Here is a 14033-nt window from a genome sequence, read left to right as displayed (position 1 = left end):
AAACGCATTATGCAGTTAAAAAGAAATTATTCAGAGCACCTCGAGCGAACCGACTCCCGGAAGTCAATTTGAGAACAATTTGAGTGCCGCACGATGATATCGTCGTCGTCCGCAGTATGAGTAAATTACCTCCCCCGGACCGCACCCTAACTGGGTGTCCCTAATTCAGCTCTCCACTGGAAAAAATAATATGGTGCGGAAAGTGCGGCTGTATGATAATTGAATTTCACCGGGGTGGGAAACGTCTCTATATTCTTCGTTCGGTGTCTCTCGAACTCGTACCTTCACCATCAGCGTTTTGTCCGGAGCCGTGGTTATGGCCATACCAAGCCAATGCAATGCCTACGTTGCTACAGTTTCAAGAGTCTCACTTTATCTATAAAAAATATGTGCATATTCAAGACTCCGCACTTGTATGTTTGTGATACACCAGATACCATACCATGCATTCACAAGTGGAAAGCATTGGACGGTATCATAAATATTCGTTGTATGCCGCAAAGGGGAAACTCACAGCTCATCGATATGCCAGTTATTGTGTCCATTAGGCGACGGTCAGCTCTTCGATTGTTGCAAATTTTCAAATCTAGGTTTGACGGTGATTCGATTATCTAGATTTCGTTTAGAGTGACGTGATTTTCTCTCGTGTTTTGTATTGTATTTGAGTAAAGTAGCTAAGTCTAACCGTTCGATTAAAATATTATTTATCAACTATGCCCATTGCAAAAAGAGGGGTGTTGAATGGATGCACATTAGGGCAGTTCAAATTTCAAAAATGTTCGAAAATTCCAACTCCCATATGTCTATTAGCATCATTTTGATAATATAGGAGTCCTGGCAAAATTTCAGGCGATTCGGTGGCCATTTAGGGGTGGCGCGAAGTCAATTTATGTTTATATGGAAATTTGTATGGGAAAAACTTAAAATTTATTCAAGTCTCCCTACAACTGTCAAATCGTGATGAATTCAAATAAACATACCCAACCTCCCTTTTTGGAATCTATATAAATGAGACCTCCGGATAACACATTAGTTATGAGTGGATTGGATGGTCCTGGTAATAGTGTGAATATGGGATAAATGGCTATAATGGTGTAATTAGCCTCAACGTAGAAGTGGAAATATAAATCAAAATTAATGAGTTACCCACTGATTGAGCTCAAATAGATTCCAAAAATGGAGGGTGGGGATGTTTATTTGAATTCATCACGATTTGACAGTTGTAGGGAGACTTGAGTAAATTTTAAGTTTTTCCCATACAAATTTCCATATAAACATAAATTGACTTCGCGCCACCCCTAAATGGCCACCGATTTGCCTGAAATTTTGCCAGGACTCCTATATTATCAAAATGATGCTAATAGACATATGGGAGTTGGAATTTTCGATCATTTTTGAAATGTGAACTGCCCTAATGCACATATAAGACTTAAAACTCTAAAAGGTTATTTTAGCCTTGAAATCAAATGCGCAGGATTGTCAAATATCGGGTGCTCTCTAAACGACAGTGCCACAGACAGACCCTGAAGCTAGTCACCAGTCGAAACAAGGAGCCTTGAAAAAGAGTGGTAACCATTTCTGGCTGTATCGTTAGCGCAAGTAGATGAGAAACTTACTCGATGATCTACAGTTCAACGGACCAATCAAAGTGGTACCTTTGGTGAAGAAGTGTTCAACGTCGGTATTTCTTGCGAACTTAAAGAGGCAGTTTTGAATGCCAACTATTGGCCCGAAGGTATTCTGCAAGCCTTTTATATATATTATATATATTTACATATCACTCATACGTTGGCTGATGAATTCTACTTCAGTTACTATATTTGCGAACATTTTTAAGGGCCGCTTTTAGAAAAAAATACCATAAAAAAATTCAAAAAGATTTAAATATAAGAAAGGACAGATTAATCCACATAGCGATTATGGTCCATTTCTCGCGCTCAATAGGGTCAAATTAGCTTGCATTCGGGTTGAATTAAACCAGTTGCGAGCATGTGTTAAGTATAAAACCCATCTTAGATCACCGAGTAGTCATAATGCTCCCATTTAGTCAAGACACCAACCCTATATGGTGCTAATAAGGTTCGATGTACCATTTTTGACCCTTCCTTCGGAAGTGTCTATAATTTCACTATGTATGCGTTACGAAGGCGTGTTACGTATTAACCCTTTCGGGACGGTTGAATCATATACGTCCAGCGTTTTAGATTGGATGTGTAAAATCACACAAGAGGGCCAGGTCTTCGCGTTCTTTAGCAAAGTTGTTCATCAGGATGTTGGCTTTACAGGAAAAATATCGGCGGTCAAGTGTGACTATACCATGAAGATCCATATATCCGAAACCTTGGAAAGATTTTGCTTGTGAAAGCATGCAAATCAGTCTGAAATATTTGAGCCCTATACCACATTGTTTGATCATTTTGAACACTCTACGAGATGTTCAAGGTACTCCAAACCGTTTACGACTTCAGTCCACGGTATCTACCCGGTCAACCAAGGCTTATGAAATGTTGTCATCGTCGGTTTATACCCAATCTGGTTAAATAAGCATATGCGCGTCATGAAAACTGAATTTTCTTAAGAGAGATTCTCAAGGTAGTCTAAAAGATTCTCGAGTTAAGCTCACGGTATCTACCAGAACACCCAAGGCTTTAACAATGTTCTCATTATCATCATATACCCAATTCGGTTCGAAAAGCATATGCGCATAATGTTAACCCATTTTTTTTTATTAATACGAGGTGTTCAAGGTACCCTAAAACATTCTTGAGTTCTGTTCACGGTATCTAACTGACCAACCAAGGCCTTTGCAATGTCTTTATCATCAGCATTTATTCAAACTGGCTTAATAAGCAAATTCCCATATGAACTCAATTTACTCGAAAACGAAATGTTCGTGGTACTCCAAAACGTTTTCGATTCCCCTCTTTCACTAACTTCATAATAAGATGATATTGATTTTACATATCACAAAGAACCATGGCTCTGTAAAGTGTTATACACGCCTGAACCTACCAAATAGGGTAACCGTACCCTTAGTGGAGGTAGCACCAATAGTGGAGGTAGTGGGGTTTTAATGAGATTTATCATATTTATACACATTACGATGGTTTCAGTTGATGCGTCGTGCTTTAAATATCCATTTGAATGCAACTTATCTTAAGATTTCGCTTGAAAAACTATTAAAAACAATGATTTTCCTTAACAAAATCGACTCCCTTGTACCTATAGTGGTGCAACTGTACCAATAGTGGCGAGTCTCATAAGAAACCAATGGATAGCACCACTATGGGAACCAAAATTAATTTGTACCGCCACTAAAGGAACAGTGTACCCATAGTGGTGCAAGCAATATTTGGTAATTGTTGAGGTTAAATGACATCTATCTTATTTTTGTTAGAAAATTTATTAGTTTATCTATTGACTAAGATATTAAAGCAGTAAATTTCTCATAATTATCAATTTTTTAAAAATAGTTTCTTTTGTGGATCTACTAATACCTCCACTATTGGTACCGTTACCCTATACGAAATAGAAAAAAACTCAAAGGTGCAGCCCAATCGGGTTGTACGAAAAGGTGACGTTAAACTACGTAGCTGTATGTAATGTACCGGTTTTCGACTTTTCTGTTCAATGAGACCAATGCAAGCATTTTTCAAGCCAAGGGTGAATCTGTATTCGTTGTTTATCCTGTGCTCCTGAGATTGAGTGAGCATTACCAACATTGGTGATGTATATAATTTTAGACCAGCATTTGAAAAGAAAGATAAAAATAAAATTTCGAATATTGGAGTATGAACAACACTCTCAAACGATCACATATCCAAATTATCAATTGTAAAAAACTCGCTAGAGAGTAATGGGCCAAACACAATTGATACGTTTGCGTGCGTTTTGACAGTTTCTCCACAGTAAAACTGTCAAAACGCACGCAAACGTATCCATTGTGTTTGGCCCATAAGAATCGTTCGATAATTGTATCTTAACGCCTAGCATTGGTAAATGCTACTTTTAAACTTATTTTCCTACAGAACACCAAAACACAATGTCAAGCATCCGATTGAACTTCATTGTTGACATCAAATTGGTATTAGTATTAATAATTATTTGCGAGGGTCTTAGTGGAAAATGTTACACGGTTAAAAAAATGGTCTTCCTTTTACTTCCACTAATTCATTTTTTGGTTTTTTGGTACTTCAGTCGATAAACAACACACCGGAGATGTCCACAAGTGGTGGATAAAATACGTATTTGTGTGAATACCAAGAAACGAATTAGTGGAAGTAAAAGGAAGACGATTTTTTTTAAGGGCACTCCTCACGGAATCTAATTTTCGAAGTACTCGCGTTTTCAAGGGCACACCATTCTATACGGAAGTAACGCACAACTGTCATTCTTATTTTTGTACGCATGCTGCGACGCAGCAAAGCTTAAACAATAAAAATGACAGTTATCGCGGATGACAACTCGCCTACTTTTTACAGCTGAGAGGTTATCAAATGATATAACTGGTCTATATTGAAATGGATTTCATATCAACATGAGAATTATGCTTTCAGCGGCAGTATAGGTAGAATATGCATCGATTTCACAACACCAGAACGGTTTGTCAAATAGGAGACAAGCTCAGTGGTCGCTAACTGCACGGCCACGAAGTTCAATTTAAGCTGGAGGTCGGGGTTTGATTGCAGGCTTGTCTCTCTCCTAGTTTTCTGTTATGCCTTCCACACTAACAGTTGCAAAACCCCCTGTGGCACCTACCCTAGCAGCACACATATTCTACATAGGTTACTGCAACTCATATATATGTGACCGGATTCAGTCACAATCAAGTTGCTGCAACCATTTTTGTCTTACTTGTGCTGCTCGGGTATGAGACGTCGAAGAGTTCTTTGCACCTTTCTTCAATAGGTCTCCATCCTTTCTTCTAAAATATTCGCAAGCACGTGGCCAGGACAGATCTCGACCACAGTCTAGGCTTGTAACACCTCCAAATTTATGCGAATCGCTTAATGCTATGCTATGCAAATTCGCCTTTCCTTATCCAGTTTTCTGCGACCGGTAATGGCCGCCAGCTTGTCTGTCTCTGATTTGATGTTTGTTAGGGTCAGCTGCACCTACCGTTCCGAGCATTTTGATTAATGTGGTAAATAAGAAGGCTTAATCTACTTCATCAGCACCTTATTATTTATCACATTGGTCAGAATGCTGGGAGCGGTGGGTGAAGTTGACTTCCATAAACGTCCATAAACTAGTCCATATGCAAGCCAGCGGCCATTCCTGCTCGCGGAAAACTGGATTGTACTACCCACGACTCGGAATGTGGATGCGCCTCTGACTGCGGCAGTCCAACGCTGGTGATTTAAAAGCCTGACATCATTGCTACACTACAATACATTGAAAGGCCCCAATAGATTCGGAAAGGTCGCAAAGAACAGAATACAATTATATTTAAATAGATGCTAGAAAAGATGTTAGGATTTTTCTACTTTGTCTGGACAAATTAATTTTCAGGAAGATAGTCCTGAAGGTCATGTGTTGGTCCGTCTACGTCCTGAATTTGTATTTTTATTTCCGAAGCATGTCACAGCCGACCTCGAGGTAGAGGCTCCGCGAAATACCCAAACGAATAGTTACAATATCTGTGGCGGTTTTAAGACGCATGAATGCATTGTAAACAAAAACTCTATTTCCTATTCCGGGTTTCCCGGATTGATAAAATGATGTGCGGAGAGATTCAAACTTAATCAAATCGTCATTTAAACAATTTGGCCAAAGAGAAATATAACAGGACTTCAAATGATATTTCGGAGTTGGTATCGTATTTCATTAGCCGAAATTCCTTACGTAGATCAAGAAATATGGATCCGTGAATGTCTTCAGCTGGGCTTATTAAATGGACAGTTCTTAAGTCAAGCAATCATATAGAAGAAAAAGCTTCATATGATATCCATGAATATGGTTTTATCTCCAAAACATCTAAAATAATTGTTGTTTGTGAAACTAGTTGCGAAAAGATGATTTTTTCAGCACGAGTTGTACGTTTATCCAACGAGGCTTGCCGACGCTATTGGAACTATTTGAACACTTACCCAAGCTAATTCAGTAAAATGTAGTCATGTAACTACTGCACTGATGTTGGTTTTCCATTATAGCACCCAAATATAGAAATATAGAATATAGAAAAGACAAACGTAGTTCTACGTCAACAGTTTTCCGAGCACCTTAAAGGAGAAGTTCGAGCCTCCTAAAAAGAGGCTTTCAAATATCTTAAAAGGAGGCTTCCGACCCTCTTGAAAGAAGAATTCCAAACCTCTTGAAAGAACGCTTCCAAGCCTCTTAAAAGAAGGCTTGCGAGCATCTTGGAATAAAATAGGCTTCCAAGCCTCTTGAAAATAGGTTTACGAATCTCTTGAAAGGAGGCCTCCGAGCCTTTTGAAAAAAAGGCTTCCGAGCCTCTTGAAAGAAGACTTCCGAGCCTCTTTAAAATATGTTTCTGAACCTCTTGAAAGGAAGCATCCGAGCATCTTGTATAAAGGCATCCGAACCTCTTGAAAGAAGACTTCCGAGCTCCTTGAAAAGCCCTTCATACATTGTACTCGTTGGAGAAAGTAGGATTCAAAAGTTTTTGATTTGCTGATCGCCATGCATATTATGTACAATACAAAGTGTTAGAATCAAAAAAATACCAGAAATTGTTTGAACAGTTTTTTTTTTAAATTTTTATACATCCGCCATTACGCATTTTTATCCGAGGTACCCCCTAGGGCCAGCGGAGGTACCCCTGGTTGAGAACCGCTGTACTAAATGAACATTCCTTCTATTCATTTTATCATTATTCATTCCCCTGTAAAAAAAAGTCAAATTCAAATATTTGCTCATCGAATTATTAATACATTCACTTTGAAACCAGGTAGGTTAAGTAGTACCTGGAGGGATAAGTCCACTGGGTTGAATTAAATGATTTCAAACCGATCAATTAGGGGTAAAAAGATTCGTTGTACAAACATCATGACGAGCAATTGTATCTCTGTATTTTTCACTTTTTGTGTTTTGTAAACTGTGATCTTATGATATATTGTAAATATTTACAAAAATAAAATCACGTAAAGCTCATTGTAAATAATAAAAGCAAGCTTATACGAGTATTAGAAATATATTAATCAAGGTACGTTACAAAATGTTCACAAGTTGCCATGATATTTGCTTAAAACTTTTCTTAAAAATAAGAAATGTAATAAATAAATATGAGATAAAATTCTGCTTTGAAGTATTATTATCATTATCTTATCACTGCCAGCTCAAGTCTACGTTAAAATCTGCATATGTTTGCTTTCATCATCGTTATCTTCATGACCTTCGCTACAAGCTTGAATGGTTGCTTTCTACTCCAAAACGACTTTTTTTTTTTTTTTTTTTTTTTTTTTTTTCTTTACACAGAACAATGGCTTTGATCGAAGTAGACAGCGCGTGTGGATGGCAGTTTTTCAATTTAGCTGCCTGTTTTTTTTTTGTGATTGTTCAAGAATTCATCAATTTCATCGCCTCAATCTGTTGGAGCCTAAATAAAATCAAGACCTATAAGAAGTTCTATGAAGGATGTTCTTTGCTTGTAGCAGATGATGAAGGACAATATATATTTCAAGCTCCATTACCTCCAGTTTGACGATGAAATTTTTTCATAACACAAATTCGGTGAGCCCTTTCCGATTTATACTTCTGTTCCACTCTGTTAGTTCTCTCGTCATATCTTTATCCCAATTCGATTTTCTTAAATTTATTAGTAGCATTCCCACGGAGTTGTGAAACTTGTACAACATTTGAACAAGACAATTTTTTGAAGCTTTTTGTAGTGGAATGTCTGCAATTGGCATAGGACAGGTTGGGTACTGTCTTATTTTGTTCCGCCACTTGATTGTAGTTTTGCGGATGCGTATTTCGGCCTCAGCGGTGGGGCCGTCTTCGGTGTCTCGCACTTGACTCAATTCTAGAGCGAGACAGTGGAGGCTGCCTTGCTGAGGTCAAAGTGCGTGTATGTAGAGTCGGAAGGTGGAATTGTGTTTTTTTACAATACCAATAATATTTTTGGCTTTTGATTTGTTCGCATGTCTTGTCTGAATCTTGGGTTATTTTTTCCCAAAAACAAAAAAAAAATCCGAAATTTATTGTAGACATGAATGTAGATATTTCAATATCCATCAAATTCTTATGATAAATACATACACCTTAAGCTACATTTTAAGATAGCAAACTGTGTCCCTGTCCTGAAAAAAATGATAGAATTACTGTTCATTTTTTTTTTCGAGACGTTTTATCGAGTCAAAACAAAAATATACTGAATTAGATGAAGCTTAACATCCTGAAATGATTCGATATGTTTCATTTTCCGCAAATCGATTTCATTTCCCTTACGTTTCCGTAATATTACGATTAATAACATTACTTTATATTTACATACTTTTGCACACATCACCATACATTTTTAAATGTTCCAAATACAAGTCATATAAGGCTAGTCTGATTGATTTCTCCATACTGTATATCAAATATCTCCTTCCTCTCTTTAACCCTCTCTTTCCCACGACTTTTTTCAAAAATTTCAATTGGAAGGAATCACATATGAAAAAGATGCTAGCACAAGAGTTATTTGACATAGCTAAAATTAGTGGAAAACAAAAAAAAAAGTTTTTGATTGTAAATCAATTGATACTTGATTGTTTTCAATATTTCAAGACAAAATTTTCAAAACGACTCCCACGCAAGCAGACACTACCAATAGGTAGCTGAAGGTTTCGGCTATCTGATGATGGCCTTGGTTTGTGTCGAAGTGCTATCAGATTCGTGAAATCGACGTTTGAATCTTTGTTTGCAGAAGCAGATGGGTCGTTTTGAAGGTTTTGTCTTGATTTATTATATTTCAACTATTTTTACACTAAATTGATTATATTAGCAGTCTAATGCTACCATCAAGTTTTGCCAAATAATGCTTTTTGTTGTTGAAACAATTCAATAAAGGTTGGAAGGTGCAAAATTTTATGGAGCTCTACACTGCTGTTATAGGCATAACTGTCCCATGCACATAGGAAATCCCAGCAAAAATGGGAAGGAAAGGGTTGTTGTTTCCATATATTTACAAATACAGATATTTACTTTTACTTAAATGTTTTCATATATTTACAAACCTTCAGGTTTTTACAGTTTTGAAAATATTTTCACTAATTTCTGTATATTCTCAAACATATTAATGTGTTTTAATTTTTTATAAAAGACAAATCTAAATATTACCAGCGGGTGCCCTGAGATACATTCCGCTGTCTATACTATATTAATAATTCAAGTTTATATTTCGAGTTAACAGATTAGTGCGCGTCGATTCGGTCGGAGTAACACGATTCTCAGTATGCAGAAGCGACCGAGCATGCATTGTATTATAGTTTTTGTTTTCTCTTCGTCGAAGAATCATGACGGTAAAAAGTGCAAGTTTGTTCGTGTTTTGTGTTGGACGCAGTACGCGGTCGCGCGGTTATCAAAATGTCTGATTCTGCTATGTGGACGAGTAAATTGAGAAAAGTGAAACAATCAGTTCAGTGCAGATTTGATCGTGTTTTGTATTGAACGTAAAATGATCGGAGATCGCGTGCAAACGTATTTTCTTCAGTAAGCAGAACGATCGGCCGGTCATAAAAATTTTGTTGTGCTTTGTGGGGTAAGCAGAACGATCGGCCGGTAACCGAAATTTTGTTCTGTTTCGTGCGTGTGAGTGAATTAATTACAAAATTAAAGTTTGAATTGCGTCCAGACATGTTTTCTTCAGTAAGCAGAACGATCGGCTGGTCATCAAACTTTTGTTCTGCTTTGTGCGGTGAGCAGAACGATCAGCCGATCACCGAAATTGTGTTCTGCTTTGTGCGGCCTTTAATAAAAAAAAAAGTTTTGTTTTCATCGATCAAACTACACGCTATACTCGGCATACCGTTTACCAAAACGAACCCTGCCACACTCCCTACCCCATATATCCAACATCCCAGTGATTTCTCGTGGAAGTGCAGATGACTCGTCGGCTTCCATCAAAGCGAGTATCACGTCAACATTCTCCTACCCATTCCTTAATTGACCTGCATTCGGACACGGCCGGCGCTGGTATTGCTTATTTTTGGGTCACCAGTTCTTACACATTGAAGATGATGTTAGTCCCAAACTTCATCTGTTGGTTCTCTGTGTAATTACAGCTGACCTGGCAATAACGGAGGAGCAACCGTGGGCGGTCAATCATGCTCATGCTCATGCTCATGCTCATGCTTTACACAGAACAATGGCTTTGTAGATGATTCATCATTCACTCATTTTTATCCTTGGTATAAATGTAAGCTCCCAACCCAAGCAACGATGAGAACCATAAAAGCTTCACTTACCAGCACGATTTCAACCGCACCGACGATGTACATGGCAGCCGCTAGGGTCGTTCCCGTGTAGAACAGCATCCCGACAGCGCCACCGAATTCGGGCCCGAGTGATCTGTAACGATAGAGACGGAGAGAGAGAAGAAAAAAAATTAGAATACACAAATTCAGAAGATGCAAATATAGCAAGCAGACTGGTGGAGGCCCCAACTGAGACGTCCGAGTAAATGCGGTTCATTTGGTTGTCTAGGCTTTGGCCTTCCATCGCCCTCCCATCGGACAACAGGGCAGGCAGAACTTAATTAAGTCGAACTAAATTTGTTTGCACAAATTATGGATGGACAGTGCGGGATGAAAAGTAGGAAAGTAGGAGTAGGATGAAACCTAGCAGAAAAGACTATGGCTTGGTGGGTGGAGGTAGAACCGTTCTTATCGTTTAAAAAGGCTGCGAGTACAGAGTAAAAAGGACCAAGACCATCACGAGATAAAGGATTTCCGCAACGATCAGCATTAATAGTAAACGATGCTAAGTGCTTGTTGTAATATTGATGATGTAGTAAGAAACATTTCTTGACTTTTTATGAGTTTTAACCTTTACTAGCAAATAAGCCAATGCTGTTTCATATTGTAGGTTGGCCAAGTTGGACAAATAGTGTGCTGAAGAAATCAAGTTTTAGGATGATTGGTCTTCCGCTATAGCACTCTAATGAGTGATTTATTGATTATTTACAACTCATTTAAGGACTGTAATGATCATAGTAGCAAAGAAGAAAGGCGATCCGTTTAAACACTCGAAAACAAACGGTAAAGGCTGCGAGCTGTGATTCGGACGTGTCAACTTTTTGCACACTTTTAAATAAAGAAGTTTCGTATTGGGAGTTTTCTTGGAATAAATTGATATTTTCCCTTTTCCAAGTTCTACCAAATATAAAGCCACCTCGAAGTTGATTCAAAAGTTCATATGAGAAATTAAGGCATAAGTAAAAAACGCCTAATGCATAGTCAGTCAGTGATCCCATTCTTTTCTCTTGGAAACGACTGAAACTTTTAAACAAAACACTTGTTTCTTTCCATACAACATCTATTGCAAGAAAAGTTTAAACAGTGTATATTATTCACTGTATGCATTTCTTACGCTTCGTCTAATGCGATTCGTTAAACTTCTCCGGATTCAAAAGTTTTGAGTCCATTCCATTGTGCCCAGTCACCTGGTTTTTCCAGTTCGGCTACACAAGACCAGCTAGACTTTCTTTGGATATAAATATAAACTTCTGCATTAGTTGAGATGAAAATTCTTTCGCTATTTTCTTTCTACACCGTGGACGGCAGCGTGGTCCGCCAGTTGGTTGGAATAGTAAGCGGTGGGAATCCTTAAGAAAGAAGTAATTTTTCGTGTAGATTTTTTTTACATTGTATAAGGAACAATTTGAAACTTGGCTATATACATTACACAACAATCGTCGAGCACGAGGACGACGAAAAAAAGTATACAAGTTGAAACACAACATTCAGTTACTATTCTTGTCTCCTAAATGAATACAGAGTAGAGGTATCTCTGAAAGCCCAGAACAATCGCTACATTTTAACAGTCAAGGGGATATTCACAAATTTTGTTACGCAAAATTGAGCAATTTCAGACCGCTTTTCCGCTCCATGTAACATTTTTTATATTAATTATTCAATTTATTAGTATGAATCATAACACTTTTAACATATTCCCTTCCTTTGTAAGGGGAAGTAATTTGTGGACAGTCCTCAAGTGCTGTCAGTTATCATAATTGACATTTGGATTCAGATGACTTGTTTAATCCAGTGTTGTAAATTTCAGCAGAATTCATACACAGTAGTGTCAATAGTCATGGAATATAGAACACGAGAGACATCAAATATCACAATCTTATTGAATAGAAGAATATTGTTAGCAAGAATGGTTACAAAAAAAAAAGAAAAATATTCAAAAATCTTTTAAAATCGAATATGGTCGAATACACTAATAGTTCTCTTTGCCAAACTAGAGAAAATGCAATAATAGTAAGTTCTTACACGATAAACGAACTTGCAATGACAGATCATCGGCAGCTGTAGAAAGAAATTAAAGGATTTGGACAACGCATGACAAAAAAATGTACATATTGTCATTTGTTTGTTCACAAAAAGTTTCCGTCAATTTATAAGCTGTTTGAATTTCCTGTCATGTGCTGGGATGTCACAGAATGGAATCATTGGAAAATAATTGTACATTTATGTTGCAAATTGAACAATATACCAGAAACTGTAAGTGGATGGGTGAGAGATATGTCTAAATATTCTAGCGTGAAAAAGGTTTTTTCAATGTCTTTTTTTATATTTGCAAGTTCAAAATGATGACTAATGAATTTCTCATAAATTGTTCCTCAAATCCCAATATAAAATCATTAAAAATCTTACATAATGATAATGGTTATTGTTTCAGTAAGTTAGTTCTTCTTAAGAGCAATGGACGCTTCAAACCTTCCCTTACCGGAAAATCAGTTTTACAGAATTCTGCAACACTACAAAGATGAAAAATCGACTTTCTTTTTGAGATTTGCTTTTTTTAGTGTGACGAAATTGGTTTCTAACGGGCTTCAGTGGAATTGTCTTTAACGTAACCAGCGTAATTACATGGTAACTATTCCTGAATTGAAAGAAAGATGTTGGAATGTAAGAATGGGTAGGCATTAAGAAAGCGTAAACCTTCTTTGTTTTATTCAATTTGACATCAGAAACTTTATCGCTTAATAATAGTGTACTAAACAATTCATGAACAGATCACGACATTTATATCGAAACGGAATAATCCTTGCTAATCATATGAAGATTTAAAATTCCGCATAATATTACGTAACCGAAAGTTGTGTTGCTTTTTTCTCGCATCACAAATCCCATGGTAGCTTCTTACGTTGTTGGCTTGTTGTCGTTGTCGTCGTCGTCATCGTCGTCGCCGGCAGTAAGACGATAAGACAACTAGGGCATGTCTGCGCAGTCTTACATGCTGCATGGAAATAGAGGCAACAGCAAAAAAACATAGGATAACAATAAAGTTACACTACTCGAGACAAGAGGTCCATCGAGAAGAAAGGCATACTCTCTGGAAGATTGTCGCTACCGGCTCGGTTGGTGTTGCAGGGTAATAAAGCATGCTGAGAAGCTGGGAGCTGTGTACGAAGAAAGAAGTAAACATTCAAAAGTAAATGTGCCCCAAGGAATGTTGAGTAGTTTATTTTGGGAATTGGATGAGTATTCCCGAGCACAAGAAAATGTCGTTATTGATATTAAAAGATATTGAAAATTCGATCGGTATAATAATTCAAAATTTATCTATTTATGTGAACAGTTGTGATTCTTAAAACAAGTTTTTTTTTGAACGAGTGAATGAACGGGGATTACTCAGGATGTGGTGGGGTTTTAAAGTGGGCTCCGTTAAACTTATATGAAGGCCCTATATAAGCGACCGTATGCCATTCAAAGCACACTAGCCTAATCAAGAGCGCCTCAAACAGCATCCAGAATATCTTTTTCCTTTGACGACAGCTTCATTTCGGTGGATAAAGCATAGACCTGACCAAAATTCGTCGGAGCAGTTCGTCAAAATCGTAGTAAAGAAATAAACAGACA

At 37.4% G+C, this 14033-nt stretch overlaps 1 protein-coding gene across 11 annotated transcripts in view; it reads right to left on the bottom strand.

Moving 5' to 3' along the window:
- The window catches only part of LOC134224978 (solute carrier family 12 member 7), an 848828-nt gene that overhangs the window by 157829 nt on the left and 676966 nt on the right, over window positions 1-14033 (bottom strand). For all 11 annotated transcript variants that reach the window (XM_062704686.1, XM_062704688.1, XM_062704687.1 and 8 more), the window contains one exon: window positions 10410-10512. In XM_062704686.1, the coding sequence (XP_062560670.1) occupies window positions 10410-10512 (103 nt within the window). The remainder of the gene's footprint in view (window positions 1-10409; window positions 10513-14033) is intronic.

The sequence above is a fragment of the Armigeres subalbatus genome, chromosome 3, assembly GCF_024139115.2.
Source record: "Armigeres subalbatus isolate Guangzhou_Male chromosome 3, GZ_Asu_2, whole genome shotgun sequence".
Lineage (NCBI taxonomy): Eukaryota > Metazoa > Arthropoda > Insecta > Diptera > Culicidae > Armigeres > Armigeres subalbatus.
The sequence above is the reverse complement of the archived record's forward strand: the minus strand, read 5'-3'. Positions and strand labels throughout refer to the sequence as shown.